Genomic DNA, 13,971 nt, shown 5'->3' on the forward strand with positions numbered 1-13,971 from the left:
GTTCAGGGATGCAGTGTTCCTGCTAGAGCAACACTGCCACTCTCTCTGTTGGAGAGAGCTTTCTATCTGGGTCAATGTGCCAGCAACCGTACCTCAGCATCAGGCTTGCTTTATATACAGGAAAGCAGCCTTTCAAGTGCTAACATCATCTGGGGGTATTGCTAAACCACCCTTGGCAAGGGGGGGGCTTATCCCCTAGCTCATACTGATGCTTTTGTAGACCCATTATCTCCTCTTTGGAATGCACCAGATACCGGGGATGTCGAGAAGGCTGAGCCTGAGTCCCCTCACCTATTGCAATGGCTTTACTCACAACATCCCCCCCCCCCACACACACACACACACACACTCCCACTGGAAGTTATTCATGGTGATACTAAAAATATCAACTTGCAAGAGTCTTCAGTTGCCTGAAAGCACATTACAATCCTGACCTGGTAAAGGTTCCAAAGCAACAATCAGGAAGTCAGCAACATGCTTGAGTTTAGCACAGTTAGAATAAAGCTGGACAGGGAAGGAATATTTCCATTTTTTCCTCCCAAGTTTTATGCATTCTTCTTCATGCTCACTACATAATATTTCCCAATGCACAAAACCCCTAGAGGAGAACAGCATCACAGCAGCTTGAGCCTGGGTTTTTTTCTTTTCAATTGATCTGTCTTTTTCATGCTTTAAAAAAATATATCTACAAAGGCAATGCACAGGAATCATCGCGTAGTGTTTGACTTGAAAGGAAGTTGTGGCGTCGATATGGGGTATGTCACTGAGAGACAGGCGAGAGCCATTCATCCTGCTGTACTGTACAAATTGGTTAGGATGATACAGAGGGCTGATGTGAACCAACCTAAACCAGAAAATGTAGTGTTAAGGACAGAGTTTTTTCCTTGGCTCACCACATAATCCAGTATACTGGGTATGTAAAAGCAGCCTGTACTGATCCGAGATCCTCTAAGACACCAAGGCACAGAAATGAGAGTTATGAATGGAGCAGCAGTCCTACCTCTCTGCATTTCATTATGTCAGGCTCTTAGCATTATGGCAATGAAAGAGTACTTGTATTTAACAGTAGTTTCCCCCAGTAGAGATTCAGGTGACCCTAACTTTACAGCATGATGTACACATCAGATGCCTCATATTCCTTGTGTCTGAACTCTACTGAAACCTAAAAGCATAGAATCAAAAGGATTTCCACCCGCACTCGCTAGTCTTTTCCCCCGTGAAAACTGGTACCATCCGGGTAGGACTCCATGGGACAATGGAGGCCCTTATTACATATCCCCATTGGTAGAACATGGTACCAAGCACCATTCTTCTACCCTCAACACCTGCAGACCTGTAGCATTGCCACTTCCCCTACTCACCTTAGCCAAACATCTTTAATGAATCATCCTCCTACACCAAAGTCAGGTACCTCTCTGCTGCTTCCCACTATTGCGCTCAGAATCATTCACAGAGCCTAGTGCCATTGACCCATTCCCTTACTGGAGCATGGTAATACAGCTGCTTCCCTGCACTCAACTAGAGTCCAAAATCTCAAGCATTCCCCTGACCTTGAGCCCATAAAACTCTCACTGTGGCATAGTAACCTCTGCTTCCCCAGTCCTGGCTAGAATCCAGTAGAGCTGGTGTGTTTATTGTTTTGTCGGCAGTCTGGTATTTTTGCACTCTTCCCAGCACAATAGTGTATGCAGAGACACAGCATCTCTTTAATATTAGCAGTCAGTTTGTCAGTCCTGGTTCTCCCCAATAAATACTAACTTCCCTCAGATCAGGTTTGAAATCTTAACCAAATGATCAATACCATCTTTCTGTGCAAGGTCTCTTGATAGTCACATGCAGGACAGCATATATTTTATGACCCTGTTGATAGGACCCGCCAAAGAGGACTTTTCCCCACTCCAAAAAAAATTAAATTCTATTTGTCCATCTTAAAAGCTCAGGCTGCATTTTTTGCCGTACAGCCTGTGGTTATCCTTGGCCAAGGCTGTCTGGAACTTGTCCCTAAAACACTGCTGCCCACAGGGCTTCTCGGGCCAGAACAAGACTGTCTTCTTGCAGAGATATTTCCAAAGCTGAATTGGATTTACTTGGATTTCTTTTCCATCTTCTCCAGCAGAATTAACACCACCACATCCTTTTTGTCCTCCAACAACTGCTGCTGTGCCAGGTGAAAGGTAGTTCTCAGGATGCCGTTCACGGGCTGGAACTTGGAAAGCACAAAAATTATTTTCTTGCTCTTGTGCTAACTGAATCCCACAAGTTTTCCAACAAGGATCTCCCTGGAATCCAGTTTCTTTCTTCAAGACAAAGTTTGAACCGAGCCAGTCTTCCATTCTGACTTGGAGTTTGTTATAGACCCAGTTGGCTACAGCTTCCTGATCTTTCTTGAAAGCCACAACTGCATCATATTCCACCTCTTCTGCACTACTTTTCTTCACTGACCACACCTGGAAATGTACCAGGCATGACAGAAGGTGTACCAGAGCTCCCAGCCAAAGAGACATTCTATGGTAGGCACAGCCAAGAATGCCAAGGTGAAGAACACAGAAAACCCAAACAGGCAGAGTGAGACAGAGTCCTCAGAGCAGAAAAGCAGTTCATGGATGAAGGTGCTCTTGCCCTTTAGCTCGCATGGAGAGCCACGGGTGACTTCATAAGTCAGGTTGGGTATTGTGATGTTCCTAATGATGATCAATTCAAACAGTAAATCGCACATGCAGCACAGTGGGTTAAATCCGAGGTCCACTTCCATCAGGTTTGGGAGGCACTCTGTGAACTGATCCTTATCAATATTTTGCAGCAAATTGTAGCTTAAGTCCAAATGAGTTAGCATGGCCACATTGGCAAAGTATTTGCAGATATCGTCTATCTTGTTTTTGCTCGGAACCAGCTTTCGAAGCTTGGCCTTGCCGAGAGTGCTGCTGCGGAACAAGAAGGGGAGATCATTCCCAGTCCAACACCTCCGGATTAGGCAGGAGCTGCAGGTTGGTCCAGTTGAAAAAAGTGATGTGCTTGCTCTTAACACACAAGATCTTTAAAGTCTTAGGCAGGTTTTCAAGAATCTGTGAAGGGAGGCCTGTCAAGTGATTGCTGGAAATATCTAACTTAATTAAATTGGTCAGATTCTGGAAGAAACCTCAGGTAGATGTCTTCATGCCCTCACATCATCTCTAATTGGTTTCCGTTGAACATCAGAACCTTTAAGGAGGTGCCGCTGATAACCAATTTACAAATAGAATCAACAGAGCTATGAGCCAAACTAAGAGGTTTGAGGTGTGCTATGAAATTTGGGTAGTAACCAATACCCTGCATCAAGAAGTGATAACTGTTGTAACTGAGATCTAAGGCCTCCAGGAGGTGGAGCTCAGTAAAGGCATTTTCAAAGTACAAATTGATTTTATTGTAGGAAAGATCCAGCATGCGGCGATTGTTCAAGAGGGTGAACTGCGAGCCATTTATAGATTGACATGCTATTTTGTGATGATTCACATTAAGTGCCTTGAGCTATGTTCTTAAACATCACTGCTTTCACAGCCACAAGATTGTTTCCTGCTAAATTGAGAATCTTGCTGTAATTCTGGTAACTGGGTTTAACATTTTCAGGACTGGTGGAGTTCATATCAAACTTTGCATTTGCTGCTGCCTCTTCAAATTCACTTTCTGCGTCTATTGACACAAGCAGTTGCCTGCTTAAGCCCAGGAGATTTGGGTCCCCACATGTCCTGAACTCATTCCTATTGTTCAGTTCTGTGATACTATTCTTTGCAAGATCAATGTAGTTTCATCTAGGGAAGTGGCTAAACATTGATATCTCAACATGGCTGACAAAGTTCAAGCTCAGGTGTAACTTAGTGAAATTCTTTAGCCCCATTAAAGGTTGCATGTCAGTGAGCACCTAGAAGAAAAATCCATTGCTCTCCAGCTCTTGCAATGACTCCAAGTATTGGAAAGATTGGGTCAGGTTGAGCATTGTAAAGCATGGTTGAGCATTGTACTTCTTTCAGTAATTAAAAAATAACAAAAGCTTTTGGAGCCTGGTGAGCCATTTGAATGCTGCGCTGCTTGTGATGGCATTGTAAAGATAGTTATCAGTCAGGTTAAGCATCTTTAAGTTCCCCAAAGACTGAAATAACTGAGAATCTAGTTCATTAAATAAATTGTCCAAACAGCACCAACTCCTCCAGGGACCTCAGGGGAAGAAAGGAATCAGGATCTATTTGGAAGGAACCATTGCACTCTGCACACAGGTTCAGTGTGTGGTCACATCTCCTGCAGTTCCCTTTCGCATGCAACGTCCGGAGATTGGTGAGGTTTCCAAAATCACCTTTTGAGATGTGGGTAATCTGGTTAAAGGAGAGAAAGAAATTTTTCAAGCTGGCTGGAAGGTTCTGTGGCACGCTGGTCAGGTTGTTATAGTTGAGAGAGAGCAGGGTCAGGTTATCCCAGGTGGGACAGGACTCCTTCAGGAACAGCCACCGATGTGCCACAGGGATTTTTGTAGTAGCAGTTGATCCATGCTGAGCATTCTGAGGCTAAGCAGATTAGTAAACACCTTGGGTTCCAGCCTGAGAATACTGTTGTGTAACAAGTTCAGATACTGCAGGGTTGGGGGTAGAAGTAGAATGGATGCTAAACTGTTCTCAGACAGATCCAGCTGTTTCAGATACTGCAGTCCAATGAAGGCTCCCAGGTGGATGGCTATACAACATGGGACAGATGAGATGCTCAGCCTGGGGGTAGATAGTCCACTCTCAGATTCAGTTTGACCAGGTTGGGGAGATGAGAGAAGGAATCTGTAACGGGGCAGTTACCCCGCTCCTGGGAGAAAAGGTAGGCTAATTGGGGAAGCGGCCACAGCTGGGGCCACACCTAATCAGGCCACAGCAGGCCCCAATAAGAAGGGCTAGGGGAGGAGCTGGGTCAAAGTCTCTCTCCAGCCTTGGAGGGAGAAGGGCCTAGCTGCCTGGGAACAGGGGTACCTGATGCAGAGCAGTGCTGGGGAAAGGCAAGAGGAGCTGGGGAGCTCTAGCCTGGCAACTCCCCAGGCTGAGGCCTTGTTTAACGCCTAAAGAGGTACTGGAGCTGCAGAGGTGTAGCCCAGGGATAGGATGAGGCAGCTGGTCCAACCTCTTTGCCAGTGACGAGTAGCCATTACAGACTGCAGTCTGCCCCTTGAGAAAGGGGTTAGATGATCACGGGCAGTAACCACTGAGGCAAGGTGGATATAGAGGGTTGTGGTAACCTGGGAGGGGAGACCCAGGGTGTGGAGGTACTGCTGGGGGCAGAACCCTGAGGAAAGGGGTGCCGGGGTCTGGGAGGGACACGGGGGCCTGAAGCGGGTGAGACACTGGCCAGCAGAGGGTGCTCCGAGGCTGGAATTGAGGTAATTCTCAGGAGACCAGCAGGCGGCACCACACGGGTGATTCAGCGATCTGCTACAGAATCATTATGCACATTTTTAATCTGGTTGTCCATTAGCAGCAGGATAGTGATGTTAGCCACACAAGAAGAGGCAAAGGATGGGACGCCCTCCAGCTTGTGCTTTCTGCAGTCTATCTTATTTGGGCCATTGTGGCTTCCCAGAATTCTTGCCTTGCAGCTACATTTAGCAATGTCACAGGGTCACTGTTCCAGAATAAAAGTGTCCACGCAGAGCTAAATCAGGAACAACTCCATGTGTAGACAAGTCCTTAGATTTGTTAATGCAGAACTGTCCATTATGGAAAGTTTAGAGCTTCCTCTGCAGTGACTGGTACTGGTTACCCTCAGTATCCATCAGTGGAGGAGATGGAACAATGATCAGATCAACAATCATAGAATCATAGAATATAAGGGTTGGAAGGGACCCCAGAAGGTCATCTAGTCCAACCCCCTGCTCAAAGCAGGACCAATTCCCAGTTAAATCATCCCAGCCAGGGCTTTGTCAAGCCTGACCTTAAAAACCTCTAAGGAAGGAGATTCTACCACCTCCCTAGGTAACGCATTCCAGTGTTTCACCACCCTCATAGTGAAAAAGTTTTTCCTAATATCCAATCTAAACCTCCCCCACTGTAACTTGAGACCATTACTCCTCGTTCTGTCATCTGATACCATTGAGAACAGTCTAGAGCCATCCTCTTTGGAACCCCCTTTCAGGTAGTTGAAAGCAGCTATCAAATCCCCCCTCATTCTTCTCTTCTGCAGGCTAAACAATCCCAGCTCCCTCAGCCTCTCCTCATAACTCATATGTTCCAGACCCCTAATCATTTTTGTTGCCCTTCGCTGGACTCTCTCCAATTTATCCACATCCTTCTTGAAGTGTGGGGCCCAAAACTGGACACAGTACTCCAGATGAGGCCTCACCAATGACGAATAGAGGGGAACGATCACGTCCCTCGATCTGCTCGCTATGCCCCTACTTATACATCCCAAAATGCCATTGGCCTTCTTGGCAACAAGGGCACACTGCTGACTCATATCCAGCTTCTCGTCCACTGTCACCCCTAGGTCCTTTTCCGCAGAACTGCTGCCTAGCCATTCGGTCCCTAGTCTGTAGCTGTGCATTGGGTTCTTCCGTCCTAAGTGCAGGACCCTGCACTTATCCTTATTGAACCTCATCAGATTTCTTTTGGCCCAATCCTCCAATTTGTCTAGGTCCTTCTGTATCCTATCCCTCCCCTCCAGCGTATCTACCACTCCTCCCAGTTTAGTATCATCCGCAAATTTGCTGAGAGTGCAATCCACACCATCCTCCAGATCATTTATGAAGATATTGAACAAAACCGGCCCCAGGACCGACCCTTGGGGCACTCCACTTGATACCGGCTGCCAACTAGACATGGAGCCATTGATCACTACCCGTTGAGCCCGACAATCTAGCCAGCTTTCTACCCACCTAGTCCTATTCCTATGTTCCTACGACAGAGAAAGAGGAATGTAGGCAATACCATTATTCTTCTGAGATGCAGAAAATCTATCCAGCAGACAGCCTTTCCAGCACTGGGTCCTCCGGAGAGCTCCTACACACAGGCAAGTGAGAGCAGGTACCAGCAGGAAGATGGTTCCCACACTGAGCTGTTGGCTCTCACCAATGGGGCTCTCTCTCTCATGAGACATGACAAAAATAAAATCTACATCCATTCAAGAAGCCGCATGTCACCCCTCTTCACTTCAAGTTAATCACAGCTTGACTTGACATGAGTCTGTATGTGTGTGTGTGTGTGTATATATATATATATCTTCTTACTATATGTTCCATTCAATGCATCTGATGAAGTGGGCTGTAGCCCATAAAAGCTTATGCACTAATAAATTTGTTAGTCTCTAAGGTGTCACAAGTACTCCTGTTTTATCACCACTACCAATGCATAGATGTTGCACTTCTCCCCGTGCACCCCTGCGCCGTTCAATGCAAATTACTCCCCCCACACCCACAAACTGCTGGTCACACTTCTCCTTCTACACCCCTTTTCTTGGTACGGTTGGTAATGCTTGGGAAAGGGGCTTAACCCTTTGGTGGATGCTGGAAAGCACAGCAGCAGTTTTCAAACAAAGTGATTCATTTGACTGACATTCCACAAGAAAGTGCATGGGTAGGCCAGGCCACACTGAAAGTCAGCAGTGGTACATTTCTGGCCATATAAGAGCCCTCTTTCCCTGTAAGAGATTTTCTGCCTTGAGGATGGGTGTGTGCCACTAAACAACAAGGAGTTCCAGTACGAGGAGAGCTTTTAAATGGACAGGACTGCACCTGGTATATCATTCACACTTGAAATTAAATCCCAGAGACTGTAACCCTCTTTACTCCCAGACCAGGTACAAGGAGAATAGCCATACACCCCTCAGCACACAGTTACAAAGCCTTCCCAAAGCTAACAAGTACCTTTATCCAGATGCATCATCCAGGGCCTTTCCCAGATCTGCCTGGGTACGTCCAGCCATTCTTGTTTCCCAGATATGCCAGCTATGTTCTGCAACCCTGAAGGATCTCATTTTCCAGGTGTACCTGGCCTCTCTGGATGTAAGGGAAGAGCTTGTTCATCATGAGCAGGGTCAGCCTGTTCTATTAATGCAAGGTCGGGAATAGGATGAACTATCTTGTTGTCAAACAATCATGATAAATCCATGTTAATAAATGAGCCCTCCAGGATGGAAATGCATGTCTGGGCTGGTAAATGTTGTCCCGTGGGCCTGTGATCTAGCCCAGCTGCAGCAGCCCCATCCTGCCTGTTCCCAAAGGGATGGACAGGGCCCTGTGGTTATCTGTCTCTGTTCCTCTTTTAGAACTCTGCTCTTAAGTAAATACACCCATAAAAGGACTGTTCTAAGCTGCTTGAACTTTTTGTAACAATTGCTCATCTAAACATCACCATGAGCTGAGCATATCAATGGATCCATCCAGGTTCTGTTCAGGCAGGTGTGCTGCAATAAACAGTTGGTCCGCAAGTAGCCCGCTAGGCCCTGTGACAGCGCATGCAATCCCTCTCTTCCATGATGTGAAGAGACAGGAATAATTCTAAATACAATCTCATTTTAAAACGTAACAGAACACAGCCAAAATCATGAATAGACCCTTGTACTGTCTGCAGTCTTGTGTCAGCAGGTGGCGCCATAGAGCTGTTTACCATGAAAACCAGCTGTTATGTGGTGCTTGAGAATTTCAAAGCTCTCTACCCACATGAAGGGCTGCCAACATTGTATTTCAAAGTCAGTATTAAGAATAATAAGCAGCACCCACCTACATTCACCAAAGGTATTTCTTGCTGCTTTTTGCATCCCTCAGCAACTCCCAATGTTGTTGTACAGAGATAAAAAAAAAGAGAGAGACATCCGTTGTAATAAGGGACTGTGGGCAACCGAACCAGCGTGATAAATCTGACACCCAACAGCCAGGCAGCTAGAGGTTGTGGCCATTTTACAGATGTGGAAATGGAGCTGTGATACATGAAAGTGGGGGAAGGAGTTCCTTTTGATGGACACCCAGCCAGCCAGTTAGCTGTAAAATCCCTCTTGGTCTGTTCTCTGCTTGCTTTACCTGTAAAGTAGGTTCGAGGTGTGAATGGATAATCTATAATTATACCTGGCTTAAGCTGCTTACAGCATTGCTGCTCAGTCCCTGCAGCCCAGAGAACAGACAAAGGGAAAGTTTCTTTCCCAATTTTAAAAAGTTCTACCTTCCCATTGGCTCTTTTGATCAGGTGTCCACTCCTTTTCTTTTACCAGTGGGCTTGTTAACCCTTTACAGGTACAAGAACAGACAAAGAGGGATTTTACAGCTAACTGGCTGGCTGGGTGTCCATCAAAGGGAGCTACTCCCCATGTATCACAGGAGCCATGGAGAGATTAGAGATCAAATTTTCAAAAGCAGGTCCTAATTTTAGGTGCCTCAAATGTTAGGCCCCCAATGCATAGGTCCAGATTTTCAGAAGTGGACAGGACATTGAAAGCCTCAAGACACGTTAACGTAGATAGCTGTATTTATACATTAAAATGCGAAAGATCCTCTTTAAAGACTTGTTGACTCCTGGTGGAAAAAACTGTGAGAAACAGAAACAATTCTGCCAACTCAGCATGTATTTGTTTCGTTTTTCTTCCCTTTTTAATTTTTGTTCAGCCTTTGCTTGAAAACGGGATCCTTTCTTTCATAAGAGTTTCATCTGCCCCAGCTGCTTATTCCCCTTATAATGTCATGATCCTACACTTGTGATATCATAATCACCATAGCAATTAACTATAGTATTTACTGTAGTAAATAGATGGTGGTAACTTCAGCTGCGACATATGCATCTGAAGCAGGGAAACTTTTATTGATTCAAGTTCCTGGGCTCAATTCACCACTGCCCTGACCCTTGTCCAGCCATTGACACTAGAACAACCCGGAATGGAAATACTTTTACACCCACTTTGCACTAGGGGGAGTGTCTATGCAATAGGCAGAGCAATGCGGAATTACGTTCTCTTTTGCATGCAAATCTTAACAGATAGTGAGTGAGAAATAAATACAGAGAAGCATAGTTGTCCCTAAAGGGGATGTGTGTAAAGAGTGAACTGCACTGAAGTCAATGAAGGTATGCCCATTTACAGCAGATGAGGATCTGGCTCAATGCTTGTTGAGAAGTTCCATAAAGTCCTATTGACTCTTTAAATCAGGGGTGTTGTTCCCAAGCCAGCTCTTTGGAGCAGGGACTGGGACCGTCTTTTTGTCCTGCTTTGGTACAGCACCTGGCACAATGGGGTCCTGGCTCATATCTGGGGTTCCCAAGTACTATGGTAACACAACAATAACAGGTCTGGAAAAGGAGGGGCAGTAAGGATACTTTGAAGTGAGGGTGATGGACAACGATATGATTAGGAAATCCTTAGAGACAGGAGTGGTAAGAACACTAGGTGAATGTTATATCCAAACCCCACCAAAATTAGATTCCACCTTTCAAATGATGTGTATTTAGGGCAGTTCCCAACCTTAAAACTACAGGGCTTTGGCTCTGAGTGCTCAAGGGATCAGCTGCTGATTGAAATCAGTGTTCCTTTTCTGTGTTGCTTTGTTTTCTGGACCCAGTGATGTGCCTTGAGGATAGCTAAAATGTCTTTTAATTTAATTCACTTAGCATCTTTTCTCCTTACTAATCTCATCATTTTACAAACATTAATTACTCCTCCCAACAGCCTTTTGAAGTATTACTCCCCATTCACAGATGGGGAAATCAAGGCAGGAGTTTAATGACTTCCTGAAGGTCAGAGAGTTAAGCCTGGCCTACACCTACAAATTAGCTCGACCTAGCTACATTGCTCAGGGCAATGACAAATTCTGTGCCCTGTGCAACATAGTTAGGTCAGCCTCACCCGCACTGTAGATGCAGCTCCATCAGTCAAAGAATTATTCCTTGAACCCGCCTCTCAGAAAGGTGGATTAACCAGGGCTTGGTCTACACTACAGGGAATTAGAGTGGGGAAAACAGGACAGATCAGGAGCTAGGAGAAAGTGAAATGACTCTGCTGGGTGACCAAAGAACCTGCCCAGGACAATGAGTTTCTCCACAGCCACTTGTGTACTTTTCACTCCCCACCATCTGTCCACTCTGTTCTTGGGAGCAGGGAGATGACTCAAGTTGGTAAAAAGCCTGTTCTGTGAAGTGTTTATAGTCTAGCGCCACTCAGCTGAAAGCACACCACCCAACATCTGGCCAGGCCCTTCACTCACACAATCCAGTTGTCCAAACAGTTTTCCAACCCCACTGATAGACAAGGACAGCCTTATACAACCTGAGTATCATTTTGCAGACTTTACCTTAAGGAATTAGCTGGTGGCAGCAGGCCCTCATCTTTAAGAAGAACCAGCTATTAAACACACACTGAATAACCTGTATGGGAGTGTCACCTGCTCAATTCCCGGAAGGATTCATACAAGCTCTTCTCAAAACAATATCAGTGTTGTTCAAGGTCATTCAAACAATGCTTTGTTAGTGAGGTGACCAGTCACACAGCATGGACTGCAAAGCCCCAGAAGAACAGCTCTGGCTGACAGCTTGTGAGCAATCCACAGGCTAAACATTCCTTGAATTTTGAATAAAGAAAAGGAGTACTTGTGGCACCTTAGAGACTAAAAAATTTATTTGAGCATAAGCTTTCGTGAGCTAAAGCTCACTTCATCGGACACTTTCTGGGTACTCTTCTGGCTCTGTCAATCTGTTTGTTCACTTCAGCAGGTGGGTATTGTAGTTGTAAGAAGGCTTGATAGAGATCTTGTAGGTGTTTGTCTCTGTCTGAGGGGTTGGAGCAAATGCGGTAGAGCTTGACTGTAGACAATGGATCATGTGGTGTGGTCTGGATGAAAGCTGGAGGCATGTAGGTAGGCATAGCGGTCAGTAGGTTTCCGGTATAGGGTGGTGTTTATGTGACCATTGCTTATTAGCACTGTAGTGTCCGGGAAGTGGATCTCTTGTGTGGACTGGTCTAGGCTGAGGTTGATGGTGGGATGGAAATTGTTGAAATCATGGCGGAATTCCTCAAGGGCTTCTTTTCCACGTATCCAGACGATAAAGATGTCATCAATGTAGCGCAAGTAGAGTAAGGGCATTAGGGGATGAGAGCTGAGGAAGCGTTGTTCTAAGTCAGCCATAAAAATGTTGACATACTGTGGGGCCATGCAGGTACCCATAGCAGTGCCGCTGATTTAAAGGTATACATTGTCCCCAAATGTGAAATAGTTGTGGGTGAGGACAGAATCACAAAGTTCAGCCACCAGGTTTTCAGCGACATTATCGGGGATACTGTTCCTGACGGCTTGTAGTCCATCTTTGTGTGGAATGTATCCGATGAAGTGAGCTGTAGCTCACGAAAGCTTATGCTCAAATAAATTTGTTAGTCTCCAAGGTGCCACAAGTCCTCCTTTTCTTTTTGCGGTTACAGACTATCACCGCTGCTACTCTGAAACCTTGAATTTTGAATCACACTTGTTTGCAACACTACATCCCTGCCTACAAAGTCAGCTGGCTCCAACAGGTCACAAGCAGAGAAAGTGGACTGAATGGCTACAGTTCCTCTGCTCAGCACTGAAGTGGTTTGGACAGCCTCTGTGTGTATGAGTGTGCAAAACACACTCAGCCTTTTCTGCACCCGCTTTGCTACCTTTTCATCGCTCCCCGACACTACACTCTGCCTACGGAGAGCTACTTACCTCTCTCCTCCTAAACTCCCCGGTCACACCACCGTCCTCTCTGCAGCCCTTCCTGCCCGCCCCGCATACCCCTTCAGGAGCCATGGGCCCTATTGCAGGTGTGCGGTGGAGGCGCTGCAGAACAAACCCCTCCCTCCTCAGGAAGAGGAAGGCGAGGCACCAGTTTGCAGGCAGGTGAGGGCTAAAGGTGGGCGTGGCCGGCAGGTGAGGGGCCGGCCGCAGGTAGCCGAGGCCGGGCTGGATGGCAGCGAGAGGGGAGCTTCCTCTCAGCCTAGCCCGGAGCCGGAGGAAGAGATGGGGCGGCGGCGGCAGAGGTAACGAGCGCGTGCCCCGGGCCCCTCTCCTGCCCCCGGGCGTGGGAGCGAAGTCCGAGCCCTCCGCAGAGCCCGGCTGGGCGCGGATCAGTTTCCCTCCGAGCCTTGGCCCGGCTCCTTTGTTTAGGGAGCAGCGACCCCCTGTTCCAAAGCCTTGAACCCCAGAGACTGCAGCGGGGACCCCCACCCCCAGAACAAAACCCAGCGAGCCTCCGCTTGGGAGCTTCTGCTAGTGTCTGTGGAAGCTGCAATAGCCAAACAGCCGCCACCTCCCGGGGGGCTGGTCCTCCCTTATTCCCCATTGCCACTACCACCCCCCCACCCCCCCCGGAGCCCTTTGTCCAGGGAGCCCTTTGCTGGGCCGGGGGATGAATCGACCCTGACTCCCGGGGAGGGAGTCTGTGTTCCAGGGTGAAGTGGGGGTAAGTCCCTTGCAACTTGCTGTTGAGCTGGGGCTATATTGGAAACGCTTTAAGTGGCTTCCCCTCATGTCCAGTCAGGAATGTCACAGATAAGGCCCCGATCCAGCCTATGGAGACGCTGACCTCAATGGGGTTTGGAGGTTGGTCCAAACATGGAGAAGCCATAGGAGCTGCAGCTGGGGCGCTGTTGCACCCCCTGGCTTGAAGTGGTTTCCATTATATAAAGGCTTTACAGTCTGGTTCAATGACTCTCAGCATTCCCACTGTACAAATAGTGCCAGTGTCTCTGACTAACACCTCACATCAAAGTCAACTTTGTGTCAGAAAATCCCTGTGCTGTCTCGCAGGCCCAGGCTAGCCCTGCCCCAGGGAAGAATGGGTGGTGGGGCATGATAGCCTTTTTCAAACACCCTCAACAGAAATGGACTCTATGAATGACCAGCTGGTTCTAAAGGAGAAGCTGCTGGGGCTGGCAGAGTTCTCGCTGGTGCTTACTGCTGGAGGACCTATGGCTGGTCTGGATGACTACATGTCCAGTCAGTGCTGGCCCATGCGGTTGTAGGGGAAGGCTGCGTAGAGA

General features: G+C 47.1%; 2 protein-coding genes and 1 pseudogene across 2 annotated transcripts in view; 1 reads left to right on the forward strand and 2 right to left on the reverse strand.

Annotated features, from left to right (window-relative positions):
- Window positions 1-2,942: 2,942 nt before the first annotated feature.
- LOC142072769 (toll-like receptor 9) lies at window positions 2,943-3,619 on the reverse strand (annotated as a pseudogene).
- A 276-nt stretch (window positions 3,620-3,895) lies between these two features.
- LOC125639760 (toll-like receptor 9) lies at window positions 3,896-7,877 on the reverse strand. Its single transcript, XM_075130767.1, is given in 5 exon segments — window positions 3,896-4,165; window positions 4,167-4,439; window positions 4,441-4,510; window positions 4,512-4,698; window positions 7,862-7,877. Coding segments are annotated over 5 exon segments (816 nt in total).
- Window positions 7,878-12,671: 4,794 nt separating this feature from the next.
- Window positions 12,672-13,971, forward strand: part of LOC125639503 (hyaluronidase-4) — a 32,301-nt gene continuing 31,001 nt past the window's right edge. The window contains exon 1 of the mRNA XM_048856738.2: window positions 12,672-12,969. Coding sequence (XP_048712695.1) covers window positions 12,950-12,969 — 20 coding nt within the window. The 5' untranslated portion in view covers window positions 12,672-12,949. The remainder of the gene's footprint in view (window positions 12,970-13,971) is intronic.

The sequence above is a fragment of the Caretta caretta genome, chromosome 7, assembly GCF_965140235.1.
Source record: "Caretta caretta isolate rCarCar2 chromosome 7, rCarCar1.hap1, whole genome shotgun sequence".
NCBI classification, from domain to species: Eukaryota; Metazoa; Chordata; order Testudines; family Cheloniidae; genus Caretta; species Caretta caretta.